Source organism: Amblyomma maculatum, chromosome 2 (genome assembly GCF_055883805.1).
Source record: "Amblyomma maculatum isolate TAMU_Amacu chromosome 2, ASM5588380v1, whole genome shotgun sequence".
Taxonomy (NCBI): domain Eukaryota; kingdom Metazoa; phylum Arthropoda; class Arachnida; order Ixodida; family Ixodidae; genus Amblyomma; species Amblyomma maculatum.
The window spans coordinates 55,790,554-55,808,734 of NC_139345.1; the positions used below are offsets into that span (position 1 = coordinate 55,790,554).

The following is an 18,181-nucleotide window of genomic DNA, read 5'->3' on the forward strand; positions in this document are numbered from 1 at the left end:
AAAATTTCAAACTGTTGTTCATAGCAAATTCAAAAGTAAAATCTAGTCCCTTGGTGAGTTTTCAGAAGTTCGTGAGAATATCTCCTACGATTTCTGGGTAGGTCAACGGTGACTGTTTTTTCTACAGAATGAAAAAATCGTCCACATATCTAAAATCTCTTAGCCCATTTCTTGCTTCCCGCGCCTGAGACAACGTCTCTCAACAGCGGCGAGATAAATATTGCACAACACTGGAGCCACACACGAAACGATACAGGTTCCGTTCTTCTAGATATATTCTTGACCTCTGAAGGTAACAGTGGTCGAAAACAAATAAAACTCTAAATAGGTCAAGCAGTGGTCAACAGCTCCTCAAAAACTATTTCCCTGTGTTGGCTGGTTCAAGCAACAATTACAATGTTGGCTGCACTATTAGGCATCGAAACAGGTTTGTGAAGTGTGAGAAAAAATGATATGTGCATAAAATTCCACTTAAGTGTTGGAAGTATTAACGAGCGGCTAAGGGAGCCTAATTTGTTGTTATGGACCAGTACTGATCAGATTTTTTAACGCACATAAACATGCCCGAAAAAAAAAATAGGGGTAAAATGAAAAAAAGAAGACAAAGTACGATGCTAGGCGACAAGAAACCAGCGTCTTGTGTAGGAGCTCTGACACGCTTTCGCGGGAGCTGGTTGTAATTTATCACATGAAGAAGTGTGAGAGTGATTGTGCTATTACACCATGCGTGGCAATTTATAATAAGGAGATTGATTTTTTTTGCGATTTAAGAAGACGAGATGAGCTATCTATGCATTTCTGCTAATAATCCTTCCCGTGCACGTGCCACTGATACGAGCATGTTTTCACCTATTGGTATTATGTCGTCCTTGTCCCGAATGAATAAATTGAAGTAGCGCCGCGGCCTCCATGCTGTCTTTTTTGCCTGTTGTGTCGTCTTTGTTGCGCTTACATAAGTTTACGAGAATGAACCAACTAGCCCCGCAATGCATACTACTGCAATAATTATTCGTGGAAGTAAATGGCTACAAAGGAGAAAAGAAAAAACAATCACGTGCCGCTGGGGGCATCCAAACTCACGACCTCCGAATTTCACGTGATTCGCTTATCGAGGGCTTCTAATCTGGCGGCCTTGACGTCATGGGCAGCGTAAGGGGTTACACAGTTGCCGCTTCATCTCGTTTTTACGTGACACTCGCAGTATCACAGAACGCTCCACGTCTGCCGCTATGATGGAGTGTAGTGCTGGGGAATGCTCTCAAGAATAAGTGCGAATCGAACGTACTTCTCAATGAAGGTTGGCGCATGTGTGAAATCAATAAATGCTGGAAAGTAATTAATTTAGCGAAATTAAAATTTTAAGCAGACCGGTTAGATTCGAACGCACAACATTCGGTTAACCACCAAGATACGCAACCGGCCAGCTAGCTGCGCCAAGGCCCTCTTATATGTCTGGGGAACAAGCGAGGATTCGTAAGGTCCTCCAGTGGTCTTTTGCGCTAACATGTATCATGACGACTGCATTCAAATGGGTATGTTTGTCAATGCTTGGTCCTATAATGAAGCCTTGCATTTAAATAAGTGTGAAGTTACAGTTGCCAGACGTGAACAAGTCCCGGTAACGCTACATCGCGGCCGACTTTTAGGAGCGAAGCTTAAGCATCCTCCAAGATGTTTCTCCTTGGGCACGGTAACCACTCGATGATGACCAATGAGTACGTAGTTTAATGCAGTGTTCTGTTCTACAGATCTCGAAAATACGTGCTTCTACTGCTGCTTGCAATGAGGGTAGTATATTTATCTCCCACATGTTACAGCAGGGGTACATGAAACGTAAATGTTCCGCGATATTGATGCACAAGCTCGAATTTAGCAGTCCAATCATTTGGAGGAAAATATAGACAGATAATAACTGAGCCATTAGAGAACACATGCATAGAAGTGTGTGCGAAGAATATTGCACATAGCCAATCGTCATAGTAGTCATCAGGTACACTGGAACTATACAGCAAGCCAACATATAAAGTTCATATACAGTTCAGATATTTGCAAAATGAGCATTTAGACAATGTCAGAATAATATAATCGCATGGATGGCACATTGCCTTTCTCTGTAGCACTCTCATCCGTCGGTATGATGCTGGGCACGAAGACGGCCGCTAGATGACATTGTCGATGATCGACAGCTTCTTTCGAAGCTGTTGGTCTTGATTTTGGTTACCCCGGTAGCCGGCGATTCCAAACTTTTTTTCATGAACTCCATGCTGCGCTGGCTGATATTAGATGCCCGATTGGCCTCCTCTTTGGCGCACTCCACCGTGGTACCTCGAGGCAGGCCTCGCTGAACGATCATTGACGTCAAAAGAAAAAGTCCGCCGATGGCGTACGCCAAATCCAAGCGACCTGCTTTCCGCAGTACCACTTCGATGAAGGCGGAAGTAGCACCGAGCCGACTGCAGGCGTAGCCCCAACATGCCACAGTTGCACGAACTGTGGTTGGGAAGAGTTCAAGGATGTAGGAAAAGCATAGGACAAGACCAGAGTAGAACATGGCATTGGACAGTAATGTTAATGCTACTTGAAAAATTGTGGTGTCTGTTCCGACGACAATGCTTAAAAGGCACTGGGTGGCTCCCATGATCGCAAACCATGTTTTCATGAGGTTCCGCATTGGCATCCTGGTGATCATCAAATACATGCATAAGCAGGAAAGCATGTTCAGGGCCAAAGAGAGGGCTGTTAACCACGGCTCGTTTAGTTGCCTCTGCGTATATACGGTCACGAATGCCGCGAAAGTAATGGAAAAGTAGGAGACGCTCATTATGAACGCACGTCGTTGAACGCTACAGCCACCGAGCATGTGCTCATTTATGGCGTGCAAGCGTTTAGCGTTGACTGCGATGTCTGTCTTCAGTTTGTCAATCATACATGCCGTATGCGCGTAGAGAAAGTGGTTGGCCTCGGCAGCGGCCATCATAACGGCCTCCGCTGATTGAAGCCGCTCTTTCGAGATAAGCCAGCGCGGCGACTCGGGGAGGGTGCAGAAAAACGACAGCGAGAACACAGTCGGTAGAAGAAAGATCCGCTGCTTTAGTGTCCAACTCAGCTTAAGAGGTATAAAAGTCACCTGCCACAGGTCAGACAAAAGGACGCCGATAATACCGCAGAGAACCACGTGAAGTGGCCGATGGCCATGGGTGGTTACCTCGAAAAGGCAGACCATTGTCAGGCAGGTCACTACGCCAGCGCTGCCTGAGATGAAGAACTTGAAGGCGGTGTACGTCGCGTAGCTGTTTGATATGCAGGCGCTCACAGAGGAGACGATAAGCACAGCGACGCCTGCCAGAAGGACGGGCTTACGGCCGATGATGTCCGCTACGCAGCCAGCAGGAACCGCGAAAAAGACAGCGCCGGCGTTGTGCACAACAGTGATCGCCTCAAGTAGAAATCGCCTTTGGCAGACAAGGTTCCACTCACTCACAATGGTCGTCCTGACTGGCTGGTCGTCGTATACCCACTCCTCGCAAGGCATCGTCTCTGTATTGTTTGAATCTTCGGAGTACTTGTAGAGATCACATGGGCTCAAACGCGTTTCAGCTGCTTTAGAGAGTGCGACGTTTTTCCATGCACCTTCGGAGACGTTCGATGCTGCTGACTGCTTACACCAGTGCTTCACATTTGTGGAAATGAGCGGGACGACGAAGCCGTTGATATTCATCAAGAAAACAGCAAGGGTGCTGAGCAGCAGCAGCCGGCACTGAAAGAATCCGTTGCCAAAGGCCTCGAGGCAGTCGAAGGAATCGCTGGTCACCAAGTCCTTACAAAGTAAGCGTCTCGGTATAATGATATCCATTGTTCGGACACCACGCCTTGATTCGAACAGTACTGTTTGAACACCTACAATCGTTTCGAGCCAGGATCGTCGCTCAGAAGCTTCTTCTTTCTTCTCAGTACATGTGGCACGTACTCAGAGTGGCTGATTGGCCAGGGTTCATTGCAAAAAATTAATTTATCCGGACTTAGGCTGTGTTATTTATAAATTAAGGATTAGGAATCAGTGTTGCTGAAAAATGTTTTGGAAAACAATTTGAAATAGGGGTAGTAAAACCCACAAAAAAAATCCAAATAAAACTTATAAATTTAATCAAGGAGAAGCACTAAGAAACAAATCTGTAAGTTGAAATGTTATAGCTATGATGTAATTAATACACGAAATATTGGGTATGCCCTATGGAGGTTACACCAAAAGAGAGGAGGACCGGCATTGTAAAAGGCAATCTTAATCGAGCAAGGAGAATATAAAACAAAATTCTTCTCTGAGGAGCATACCTCAGGCAGCTGGTGAGGATTTGACGCTCTATAATATTTACGTCTTCTCATGGTATGTGAAGATTAGACGGCATGAATCCAGAACGGCATAAACAAACCCTGAGGCAAGGAATTTGTGCTATGCAAGAGCGTCACGGAGAATTCACATTGCTTCAAGCTGCTACATGGGATATTTGATAGAAAATTTAAATATTTAAATGTTCAAAGTCGGAAGAAGCGGCTCGTAGCTCAGGGAGTAGAGGTTTTTTCAGCCTCTGAAAACGTGACATCGTCAGCAGAATAGTGCTATGTTCGTAACTGGCAATACACCCATTTGAGCTGAGTTCGCTAAGGAATCGGCCACTGAATTGAAAGTATACCGCAATGACTCGGGCCCAAATAAAAACGCACTTCTTGTACCTGCAATGGCAGAAAAAAACAACTAAGGATTGCCTCAAAAGGCACGTCTTTGAGCTTTCCGGGACTGCAGTCAGGAAATACGATTAGACGATTATTATTATGAATATACCTTTCGGAAGGGTCAAGCCTAATGCAAGCAAGAAAGCAGTAAATGTTGGCGTGTAATCTGTGATCCCGACTAAAAAACTCCAGTCGAGTGTCTGGGGATAAATACCCATTGCAGGGTTTAAGAGGGTAAACTCTTATTACTTTCATTAGTGCATTTCGTGACCGTCTGTCTGTCCTTACACCACGTGATCAAATTACCGCAGCCTTTAAGTCTAAATGCTGCCGTGGCAGTCACGTGACCACCTCAGGTATAACGTTTGGAAGTCATCAGGTAACTGCGGCATGTATTCACGCGACAAGGGTTGCCATGCTGTGACTTCATCACGTACCTATATTATGTATATCACATGACTAGAAAGCCATGTTGTGACGTCACTACAGGTCCCACCCTCGCGAGCACGCGGCCGCCTGGCCAGCAGTTACTCCTAATACTGTCGTTCTGCTATACATATGCCAGCCGGACGTGTGTCAAGATTCGGCCATTTAGAGCTACCGTTGATGTCAAAATTGTAGCTTACTCATTTGCGCAGAGAGTTCGGAGCAGTGGAACACGAAATTACTAGCCGAGTGAAGACTCAGTGTGCGTGAGGGGTTCGCACCGAGGACCTTGGGGCTTCTAAACCGTAACCAGGGAGGCATTCGGAGGGCCGTTGCGGCTGAACCAGTAATCACAAAGGGATGGCACTTCGTCGTAGAATTGGATGCAACGCTCGCCACGAGCGCGTCATCACATGCACGGCGATGGACGCGGAGGCGGGATTGTGTTGACGATGAAGAGGAAAGACAAGAAGCAGCCATGTAGGGTAACCGGTATGTTCAATAAAGTGTGATTGGGTGTTGAAAAGGTATGTTGTATCAGTGTTGAAATAACTTGTGGTAGCATTGTAAGCTGCAGAGGTGAAATGAGGTCCGTAACCAGTTTGGTAACATTTAATAAGGTGTGTGCAATCTGCAAGTTCATTGAAAACCCTTGCTCTTGAGTCGAACGTTCTCAACTTTTTTTGTCGCCTTGGTAGACAGTAGCGAAAACAATCCATGTGTTGTGGGCAGTGTATCAGGTAATCATTAAGAAGGCCAGTTATCATATAAGCAGCCAGGCTTTGTGATACAGTGCGAGCGGTTGTGGGTAATCTTCTGCATTGCCTAGATCACTCTATTCACATGCACGCACGTAAACGGGGCATAACTTACTTTGGTTTTGTTGGTTTACTTTCCCAAAGAGACCGAGGTTTTGAGGGGTGCTTTACGGGAGGTCTAACAGATAAGTTCGACCATATGGGCTCCTTTAAAGTGCAAGTACCGACAGTGCACAGTGCAGGGGCGTTTAGCGTTTTCGCTTTAACCGGAACACGGACGCCGTGATCTGATCTGGAGCCTCGTCCTCCGGCTCAGTATTCAGCGTCCATTGTTCAGTGAAGTGTAAACCAGCGGAATTTATTTTAGACACCAGGCACAATGTCTTCTACGAGGAAGTTTTTAATTGAAGGGGGGGGGGGAATAATTCAGGAACAGTGCAGGTGGGTGCAGATGCAGATGAGGCATCAGGGAAGGGGGGGGGGGGGGGGCTTGACGGTCATCGTCAGTCATCGTCAGTTGATTCTGATATGGTGAGTTCGAAGCACAGGCTGGTGAAGCTGCGTCGGGTTCTGGAATCCCCACAGTACGATCAAGAGGAAGCGTATCAGCTCCTGGAAACAGCTTCGCCAGTTGGGTACCTCTTACAGCTGACGAAGCAGTTTTCAGAAACTGGATGCTCCTACAGCCGCTTCGGCTGCAGGCTTGAGCTTGGAAGCCTTTACTTGCGCCAATGAGGACACAGACGAGGCGAAGACACAACGGAGGCTTTAGATGACGAAGACACCGTCCAGCTCGTTATCGATGCAATAGATCAGGCGGACGATGTCAAGACGCCGAAACTCCTGTGCCTCCTCCCGTCCAAGTGATGGATGTTGATCTTTTGAGGCGCTCTGCCGAGGCTTAAGAGGGAACTGAGTACGCACTGAAAGTGCTTGTGGGATGTGAAAGTGTCCACCCCCCTCTGATGGTGAAGAGTACGCAGACATTATTACTAGGTTCTTGACTGCAAAATAATTTCGCGAGCCTCTCCAGAGCATCAAGATGTGTTGTTCTGTTTTCTTCAGTGTCCTGCAAAAGAAATTGAGACCCCCTTTCGAAATTTTCACACGCGCAGGAGCTGGTTAGCAAGGAATAGAATGAAGCGGCCAGTTTTGATATCCCTACATTGACCTTAGAATGGCAGGCCTGTAGAGTTCCTTTCTGAATTTTACGAAATTCCTAATTTAGCTAAACAATTCCAACCTACTCATCACTTTGCCAATTCGAGATTTAACTGTAGGTTGGTTTCTATGAAGATTGATGGCGCAAGTCCTTGATTCTTCGTTAAGTATCTGACTAGACGTACTGTACACTACACCTGTCTCCCATAGGAATGCAATTAAGAAGTTAATTTGGAAACTTCTTTAAAAGTGCACCACATGCTGCAATAACACGTTATGGCCTCGCGTCAGTTGTTTCCTCCCAAGTAGCATGATCAGGGTATGTTATATATGTTGAGTTGGACGTCCCTAAGCAACCCAAGCTATGAGGGATGCCTCGTGCAGGGCTTCAGATTAATTTAGACCACCTGGGGATATTTAGCGTGTACTGACATCATACAGCTGACGGATGCATTTTGCCTCTCCTGAAACGCGCTTGGTGTGGTTCTGTTGTAACCAAGGTACTCCGCTCAGTAGCCGAGCATCTAACCACTTATCCAGCTCTGCGAATCGTTTCAATTAACTATCTGAAACTATGCTTTTATGCAAACCGTGCCAGGTTAGGTAATGCCCCATGCCTTGACTAATTATAGTTGCATGCCTTACCTCATCCATATGAGAGTTCCTGTTAGGTTGGATCATCGCTCCACGGCAGCAATAGCGTCTAATTTTGTCTCAGTGAGCAGGTGAAGGGAGACTGTTTTTAGCTAGTCTAACACTAAGAGTAGCATGAAATATAGCATAAAATGCGGCGTTGTTAGAACGCCACATTTTATGCTATATTTCATGCTACTCCTAAGCCAGCTAAAGACACAGACACGAAGCCCTGTGGTTTGTCCTCATTCTTGATAAACACTGGCTCCTTTTCAAGCTCACTAGTAAAAAAAGTACCATAAGCACCCGCGTATAATACCAGTTCCCCCCCCCCCCCCCTCCCCCGATTTTATCATGGGATATTCTATACGGATCTGAAGAAATTCCAACCTAAATTCGCAATTCGGGCCTCATTATCAATCGGCGCTATCAGCATCAGGCTTTCAACAGAACGTGGCTGACTGTTTCGATGGTTTTGGTTTCCCCACGCGGATCCCGCGATTCTCGTGACCACAGTGTCCGCGACGCACTTGCAGACGACGGGTGAGGCCAATCGCACCTCGCACGTTGTAGAGACTGTGAAAGGATCACTCGGAACTACGTTGCACTGGCCTCCCTAATCATACTGTCCATGGCCTACAGCAAAATCGTGCACGCTTTACAAGGCATCGGTCTTCCCAAGGAGCGTGTTGGCCGAACTTTCAAGAAATGAGGGATACTGAACGCGTTTAGAGATACCAAAGAAGTGCTTCTACAGAGATGCCTCCGGCAAGGGACTCTCGGCAGATGATACACGTATCTGGGAACACTTTCTGAATGCACACCTCGCGCGTATGCTCGTGATGTGTGTGCTCGAAAAGGCGTGAGCGCAACGCATGATGGCCGGCACCTCGTGCGCCCCATCCATCGTCCGAGCTGGAAACAGCTTGTTAGTTTTAAGACAGTCGGGGGCCCAGTCGGTGGCTTCTACAAATGTGAGGTGCTCTTCTTCTCACCATGCGCATGTCCGCGGGAGATGGGGAGCGAACCAGCACCGGCACATGAAGGTTCGCGGCAGTATTCGATGCCTGGCGCGGAGCGTTAGCGTGGAGCCTGAACGCTTAGCGGACAATTGTGAATTGTAGTGGAAATAAACGTTTTTGTTCACCTTTCTTGCTCGCATTATACATGGATCGAAACTTTTTTTTTCCCCGTTATGTGCAATCCCGAAATTACACCGCGTATTTTATGCGCGACCATATTATACGTGGGTTTTTATTTACTTCATGATGTTGCGGCATCAAAGGAGAAGATTTTGAACCACAACCACATATAAAACCCTGCTATAATATTTTCAGGAAGTTTATTCACGGATTTCAACCGGATGACCTGTAAAATCAAATTTAAGGTGACATTCGAGGGGAAAAACGACGAAATCTCAGTAAGAAGATTTGAAAATTCTGGCATAGTAGTGATCCTCTTCGCCGGCAACAACATCGATTTTTCGGTATTCTAGAAGTCTGGATTTTCATCTTATACCTTGTACAAGAAGATGACGCTGGCTGACCGTAAATGTTCATTTCTATGCCGTAAGAAAGGAAGAAACTTCATTATGCGAGTAAGTACACTTCGTTGCAGGTGAGAAATCATTTCCGGGCCAGTATTTGCATACTATTCACGCTGAAGCTTTAAGGCGGTCTCTATAAGCAGTTCACGCCTAAAGATTATGGGTGATTCCTCTGCCCGAGGAAGACGCAAGACAAACGCACACAGAGAGGCGTGATATAAACATCTTTTATCTAGCTCACTTCAGAAAAGGTCCGTCCATGGCGATGCGGGAGCTCAGCGGGCCGTAGTTGAGAGCAGCCAGGCAGTATCCAGCAGGGAGACCAGGACCCAAGAGAGAGAGGCGATGGTCTGCGCCTTCTTTTATAGCCCTCGAGCGGGACCGGTTATCCCAGAACAAGCAGGGAGAGGGAAAAGGGCAGCGCACAGGGAGTGCTGCGATGTGGCGCGGTCTTTAAATGTGCGGCGCACCACAGGCTCTAAAGGTATGTGGAGCAGGGCCCCACAAGGCTATGACGGTTAAAGTTACATATGTTAGTGCAGTGAACAAAACTCTCGCTGGCTGAAAGCAGCACTTGTCTCATTCAACGTTTATACCGTGCATGACAGGAGAGCCAGCAGAGGATAACAACGCTTAGCGTTATAGGCCCGCTTTCTTTTGGCACATTTATGATTAGCGATGTTTTCTTGTTTTTTTTTTTTTTTTTTTTTTTTGTGGTGGCTAAAGTATTGAAATTGAAGTGATAACATTTCTTTTGGCCCTCGTCTACTCTTACATAACATTACATGAAAGCAGAAGTAAGTGATTGGATATGCTTGCGACCGCTGTTGCGCCTACGCAAATCAGGTTGCGAAGAAAAGGGTTTCTGTCTCCTCCTCAATCACCTGCCAGCGCTAAGAGCATTACCGAACAAATTTGTCCTCAGCGGATTGAGTAACCTTTGTACTGTATATGAAATGAATGTGTTTATAGACCAACACCGATCTGTGACGTAAGAAAGATGCGGTGGCACTGCCGTTGCGAGATTGGGGGTGAAAAGAAGGGTCAGAAGGCTCCTGATTTTGCAGTGAACGTATGATGTCTTTCAGTGCAGAGTAACTATGAACATCGTAGAACACATTGCGAAAATATGAAACCTTATTATGGTAGAGAAAGTATGGTAGAGAAAGCTGGCCGTTTTACGAGTAAATGAGACAACCCTAGTTTAGGAAGCATTGAGGGTAAGTCCATTCTTCGCACACCAATCAGAAAAAAGCAGATTTGTCCGATTGCAACAACAAGCAATCTTGAAAAGAATGTATGACCTTGAATATTTTTATATCATAAGCATAAAGAAGAAATGAGGAGTTCTTGATCACAGAGGAAACGTCATTAATAAAAAAGAAGAAGAGAAGGGGGCGAAATAAAAAAACCTTGAGGAACTCCACTGGTTGCAGGGTAAACAAAAGAGGTCTGTCCATTGAGACTGACAAAGCAGGAGCGATCAAGGAGATATTTACGTAGGAGGGCTGCGATTGGGACTTCAACGCCAGAGAATAGAAGCTTTTCAAGAAGTAATGAGTGAGTAACAACGTCGAAAGCTTTGCTCAAATCACAGTACACAGTGTCAACCTGACCTCTCTGGACTGCTGCAGAGGCATGCGTCATCAACGTGGCCAGGTTGGTTGAAGTAGAGCGACCCGATATGAAGCCATGTTGATTTGGTATGATGACATGTTTGAGATGGAAGGAAAGTACGTTGTGCAAAGCTAATGACGAAAAGCTTAGAGGTTGTACATAGAAGAAAAAGCGGACGATATTTGGAAACATCAGATTTGTTTCCTGACTTGAAAACCGGAAACACGCGTGCAATTTTCCACACGCGAGGAAAGGCAGCATTTTTTCAAACAGTTATAAATATAGCAGTCAATACTGGAACAAAGATACAACTGAAGGGTTTTATTATGGCGGCTGCAATGCCATCAGGTCCGGGAGACAAAGATGGGGTCAGACGCTTAAGACTCGCAGTTATTAATTTCTCATCAAAGAGAACGGAATTAGATGGTGCACCAGATGGGAGGCATACGGAATCGCAGTGTGGAGGTTTGTATACGGAGGAAAAATGTTGGGCAAAACTATATGCAACATCCCAAATTTCCAGCCCCTGAGAGTAAACTATAAGTTGATACTGGAAAATGATTTAATAGAACGCTTGCGAACGTAACGCCAGAACTGCACTAGGACGATTTGAGGCCCTCCTCTCTAAAGACTCAAGATAAGAGTCGTGGTCCCGCTTGTATAAGCGTTTGCAAAGAGAACGCAAGCGGCAAAACTCATCTGCCCAATTGTCAAACCCGAGGCGTTTCGCTTTACGATGGGCCTACGTTCCTTAAGTTTTAACGCCGTTCTCACTTCTCTTGATAACCAGAAAGGAAACTTCCTACGAGTATAATAATAATAATAATAATAATAATAATAATAATAATAATAATAATAATAATAATAATAATAATAATAATAATAATAATAATAATAATAATAATAATAATAATAATAATAATAATAATAATAATAATAATAATAAAAACTACAACAGGTAGGAGCACCTAGGTTCGGATCCATGTGGATGAAGGAAGACCTTAAAGACTAAAGGCACCTTCAGCAACATGAAAACAGAGTAAACCTGTATGGAGCTCCTCTGGAGTATAAACTGAGTGAAACTACTGTGTAATACTGAGTGGATAGCACTTGAAAGAGTGGCGCCCATGCTTTGCATAACAGAGAGTCGCGTCTCCGGCGTTCCTGCCTAGGCGAGTTATTTCATGTTAACATTTATCATGCTTCCACAAGTGTGATATAGGCCTGTAATATTCGTTTTCCCCTTGTGTAGCTCAGTGCAAGTTGGAGGAACAAAAGCAAGACAAGCAGCGCATAGCCCGGTGAGATCAGAGAGCCAGCCGTGTTGCTATTGCTGAGAGACAGAGAAAAGGTAAAAGGCCGAAAGCCCCGACGGAAGGCTCATCTTCATGCTGCATTGAGAGGACCCGTGGTGTCTGCAAGGGTTGACTACCAAACAAGGAAAAAAAAAAAGACGGGAAAAGTATAATTTTTTTCTTAGAGGTTTCGACCCTCAAATGTCTCGTGGGCCATGCGCCAGGCTTTCTTGTATTGCGGACCTAGTCATTCTAAACCATCCTTCGAAATCATCCTTTGTTATTAACTTTTGCTTCGGTGTTTCTGTATTCGCAGAAAGCCTTTGCCCTCGTGTCAGAGCTGCGTTCAGCTGTTACAGTGTATACACGTAATTACATGCACATCAGCTAGGAATTAATAGTGTCGTTCTTTCAAGGTTCATGCTCCAGAATCAGGTCGCCAATGAAGAATGCCCAAACAAAAACATTCCGAGACGCCATGGCGTCTAGTCGCGCTTTTTTCCGAAAAGCTTTGAATGGCGCCTTACGTTTTTATTATCCTTTTTGAATACACACCATGCTTTCCTTAACCTCCCTTCCATGTGGCCTGCTTTCCCGAGCAGCCTGTTTTGCATTGAAAAGGTGCAAAAGGAAGCGCAAAGCGCTGTTGAATTTTCCACGTACGCTTCTAACTAGGCTTGTTTAGCAAAGTGGTTTTGTTATTCTACCATTTTCTTCCTCTTTTTGCGTTTTACTGTGTCTCTCCTGTTTCAGCGCCTGGGTCTTGTCTTCCTTTTATGTGGTCTGCATGGCTCGGCGCACTTTATGCACCAATTCAAGTATGCACCAAATAGCTGAAAAAAGGTATTGAACTAATGGCAGCTGGCAGCAAAAGGAGTAGTGGATGATCTTGCGCTCGCTCTTGGGTGCAGAGCCGAGTTCGGACATAAAGCTGTGGAAGCGCTTTACTCTATGCGGTCTCAGTATTCAGCTGTGCGGCAAATGAGGGTCTAGCTGCTCAAGAAGGAAATGTGCCACGTGGTGAAAGCCCCGAATTTTTCAAATTGTTTCATGCCATACCTATAAACACACACAAAAAAAAAGCAAGCCAGACAAGCACCGTTACCGGAGTGCGAAAGTTAATAACGATATCAAGAAAACCAACCTTCAGTAACGAACCAAGAAGCTTTAAATAAAGAGTTAACGAATGCAGACTGTACGAGCATGTTTCTGTGTAAGTGCTCCTACCACTCCCGAATGATTAATCCTGTCGCTGACACCGCATGACGACATTCTGTTCGTGCTTCATCTGCGCTGAGGGGTCCGTGTACGCAGGGCTACAAATCCTCGCCGTGCGCCATGTTCCGCCAAGGTCCAGACACGGCACTGGCGTCGTGATGCTGAAAGCATGTAATCATCAATTTGCAATAAAATAGAAGTAGATATTTTCAGGAGACGGCAGATAAAGGCTTGTGAGTCAGATCAGTAATTAAATATTCTTCGCTGCTAGCTGCAGTTTTTCTTGACATACTATTTCCGAAAATGTTTTATTACTCATCACTGAAGTTTTCTCTAGAGCCGTGGTATTTCTTGGCGTGTACCAGTGATGATGATGATAATAAGAATGTCATCAGTCACAATAGCACATACCCACGGCGGGAGATTGGTCAGGGTGAATTGCAGATACTGAACATATGGGGACAAGGAATGATTGATATAATTAGGAGCGTTAAACTAGAATTTGAACAAAAAATCAAAAGGAAAGGAAACATCTATAAATTCTCATATAGCATAAGAATCTACCTGATGAAGTTGTATAACTGTTAATAGAATCGCACACTGGAATTAAGGCATATTTCTTGGCGCCTGCCCCTAAGGAGAGGAGAACCGGAACAGTTTGAGGAAACCCTAATCGATCGAGGGGAGTCTCTAAGTAAATTCTACGGAGAGAAGCAAACCGCCGGCAGAAGGGGAAAAAATTGATCTACGCACTCAATTTCTCAACAAGACTCACAAAGTTTGGCAAAGGATATGCCGTAACGACATAACTACAAACACAATAAATACAAAGTTGTGGTATTCTGCAGCGCAAGGGGGTTTAAACATTTCGCATTGAATTTAACTACACATGCGCGCACTTTAAGGCCATTTCAGGTGTTGGTAGTCCGCTGCAGCAAGGAGACACGTGACTCAGGTTGTGGATACGTTGGAAGCTTTAAAAGCGTGCTATAATTAATTAGACAGTATTTGGGACGTACAGGACAATAGGTCCACCAAGTGCAGACTTTGCTAAAAAAATCTGCCCTCTCATTAGATTTAAGGCTGCAGTGGCCATGGACCCAGTGTAAGCGTACTTGTGTAATATCAGGAAAAATAAGAAAGTAAAAAGAATGGCAATAAGAAAGTAAAAAGAATGGCAAAGCAGAGTAACCCTCGACTTTTCGGGTGCTGTCAAGATGGAAAGACTATCAAAAAATAAATCAGCCTTACATATGTTGCAAGTAATCATTATTAAGGCCAACTCAATGACCAGAAACTCAGCAACAAAATATACGTATAGTCATGGACCCGAAATAAATAACTCCAGTCTAGAGTCCGGGAGATATATGCCAATAGCTGCTTTTTCATTCTGCTAGGAGGTCTCTGTAAAAATGGTCATATGGTTAGAAAAATTCTCTAGTACTCTTCTATAAGATCATCGAAAATTATTTGCATTCCCTGGGAGGGTGTCATTGAATGAGAAAACAGTACCAGGTCCCGGTCGTTAACTTGCACTAAAGAAGTTATTGATACGGAAAGTTTCAACAGCAGGGAATTAGTAAACACTACCTGACGGAGCTTATACCTAAGCCAAATATTATCAAAGAAGCGAGATGGGTTCGAAGTAAATATGGGGTTAGCTCATACAGGAACAGGCTCCAAAGACCATATAAACGTTCGCACAGTGAGCCACTCAAACCACGAATTTAGATTAGGTGTCCGAGCTTCCTACAGCACAGCATTACCTCTAAGCTCGTCGTTCCAAAACAAATAGGGGTTCAAGCTAGTACCTTGAGAACCCAGAAAAGAGAAGGGCGCCGAATTTAAGTATTCCGCGTACGTAGCTCTTATTAAGAAAAAGCAGCCTCCCGACGCATACTGTAATTTTTGTTTCTGATCCTTATAAACGGGCCAAGGGCACGTATATCTGTAAGCACAATACTTCTAATTTGGAGCCTTCAGTCTAACTGCGGGTCGTATGTTATACCAAAATATTTAATAGAATTGCCCGCTGTTGATGTGCAGTGGTTAGGACGCTCGGCTATTATGCCCAGGAATGCGGAATCGAATCCCGGCAGCGGCGGCAGCTTTCGATGATTGCGAAAAGCCAGGTACCCGTGTGCTTTGCGATGACAGTGCACGTTGAAGAACCCCAGGTGGTCGAAATTTCTTAAGCCCTACACTACGAAGTCTCTCATAGCCTGAGTCGCTTTCGAACGTTAAACCCCATAAACTAAACCAAACTAACCATTTAATAGAACCAACTTGCGGGATTAGGATATAATGATATGACAACGAAATATTAACAGGGGTTGCGGGTAGAAAAACGAGGATGGCATATTTGCTGACATTTAAAGCTAACATCAGGCAGTCCAGTCAGACTTCCATAGCATTTAAATAATATTGCAAACGACGATACAGATTGTGAATATTTGTGGCCGAAGTGAAAAAAAAACAATATCGTTTTCATACACATAAACTTTGACCACCGAAAGAATAGGAATATAGCGCATGAGTAAATTAAACAATAATGGCGAGAGGACTGAGCCTTGTCGTACACCTCTAGTCTGGGTTAAATGTTGAAATTTAGCGTACCCTTTAACGAAACGAATGATCTAGCCCTTAATAATTCCCTTATCCATGCAAGGAGGTACAAATGAGGTTGTAGACCAGCCAGTCTATGAAGCAAAATGATATGTACCACGCTGCCGTACGCCTTGGTAATATCCAAAGCAGCTAGAGATGAAACCTCTTGTTGCCTCGTGGCAACTCTTATACGGCACTCCAAGTTTGCGTTCGCGTTCCAGTGATGTCAGACTGGCTTATGTGGTTTTAATTCAAATGCATTCTTTTACAGTAGCGGTACATATGAGTAATGAATGAAATGGAATTATGAAGGACTCTGTATTATCACATTGATTTCAATGGATAAAACGTGTTGAGTTTAAGGTTTTGGAAAACTGCTCAGATTGAGCATGATACTTTGCATCTGGAATTATTTAGGACACTATAGACGAGGAAGAAAGGACTGGACGTACTAAGTAATTTGATGGCGTAGGAAATAACCCGCCCAGTTACCCATCGGCAAACACAATACATTTAGCATAAAAACAAACAAATCCTGAAGCACAAACTTGCGTATCTGAAGATCCCACGAAAATATCGACAAAAAGTTGTATGCAAGTGCCTTGCTCTGCTAGGTTGCGGTAGTAATCACACCATTGCAAATTGAGGAGTTTAGCAAATGAACATGGTTCATTTGCGCCACCAGTCTCGAAAGGCAGCTAAAGCAGACAAGGAGAACGCCATCGCAACAAGGTCAGAGAGGTCGCACAAGGAGACTCCTGCTTTTGGAGGAATTCCTTCGGTCGGTTGCGTCCTGTAGCAAACATACAAAAAGAGGCTTCTGTGATTTTTTCCCTGGACGGCCGGCAGCTTGGTTTGCCTTCCGGACCAGTGCCTTTGCGATGGCCTGCACTCCCATTTTTTTCCCTCCTTATTTTCCTTCCCATTCTTAGCGGTAAGTCCGGTTGGCTAGTGATGGCTTCTTTCGTTGTTTCCAATCCTGCGCCGTTTCATCTACACTTATGGCTCCGGTTAAGGGCTGTTGTTCATATCTATATTTTTTTTGTTCGTACGTATGGTGCTTATTTATGACCGGCCTTTTTGCTTCGTTCTGTCAGCTTCCTTCGTCCTCACAGCAAAGAGTGTTTGCTCTTATACCTATAACTTCAAATATTTCGCCTCCCGACATTGCAGGCACCTGTACATAAGCCTCGGGTTTGGGTTTGCTTTATCGGAGTCCAGTTTGCCTAAAACGTTTACGCAGAATATAATCGATACCTCTTGTCGCCATTCTTACTGAACGACCGCCAGTGTTTTTTTTTCTACTATACGGGTCACAAAGTTTAAACTTTCAGCTTGCAGTTTGTTTTAGGCTTTAACATCTTTTTCCTGCTTTATTAAGGCTGATCTTCAAGATCGCCTTAAACATCACACGTTTCTGCTGTTTTATGAATGAATTGAAGGTTCGAACTTTTCAGATATCTTGGATTTCTAAATACTTTGGCCACGAAGACCGCTGGTTTAGGGTAGGCTTTTTCCTGAGGGCGCATGAGAGCAAGAAGGGATGTAAGCCAAGCGTTTTCTTAAAACAGAACAAAAACAAAAGTCAAGAACTTTTGACATTACTCCTGTAGTGCTGAGGAAAAAAGTCTAGTCATTTTTTCTAATGCCAGAAGGAGAAGAAACCAAGAGAATGCTTGCCATTTTTCTTTCTGAATTACATGTACGTGCAACCTCTTGTCATATTAAATTTCGTCACAGATTCGCACAGAGGGAATGGGTCTGCAGGCAACGGGAAAGGGCTAGCATTATAAAGGACTCGACATTGTGCCATTGAGCTTGATTGCCCTGCCTCGGCGGCAGTCCGCATCATAAACTACTGTAGATCTATTTTTAAACGCAGCGGTCACAAATAACGCCTCCACTGGGCAGAAATTTATTTGCCTGCTAGTGCACAGCTGTCATCAATGTCAGAAACTGATGCTCCATTTGTGCAACTAGGCTTCACTCTTCTTTGCTCGTACTCGGCCGACCTAGCTTTCATTACTATATATGTAAAACAAGAACAGTGGTTCATATTTCAGGCAGTTAAGCAAAGTTCAGAAGATTTTGGGATTCTTCATTACATTCCAAACCTCCGTACCAGCGCTGACCATGCTGCATTTTACTGGTGCTCCTTTTCAACGCCAATTTAGATTTACTCCTTGAAGTCA

At 44.5% G+C, this 18,181-nt stretch overlaps 1 protein-coding gene across 1 annotated transcript; it reads right to left on the reverse strand.

The window, feature by feature from the left end:
• Window positions 1-2,122: 2,122 nt before the first annotated feature.
• Window positions 2,123-3,853, reverse strand: LOC146198697 (solute carrier family 22 member 7-like). The gene has a single exon (XM_084591955.1). It carries the CDS (start codon window positions 3,851-3,853, stop codon window positions 2,123-2,125), a length of 1,731 nt encoding a protein of 576 aa, XP_084448081.1.
• Between the last annotated feature and the right edge of the window lie 14,328 nt (window positions 3,854-18,181).

Bases quoted from the DNA above. Each gene is read 5' to 3' on its own strand.
- LOC146198697 (XM_084591955.1), bottom strand. From the start codon at position 3,853: ATGGATATCATTATACCGAGACGCTTACTTTGTAAGGACTTGGTGACC.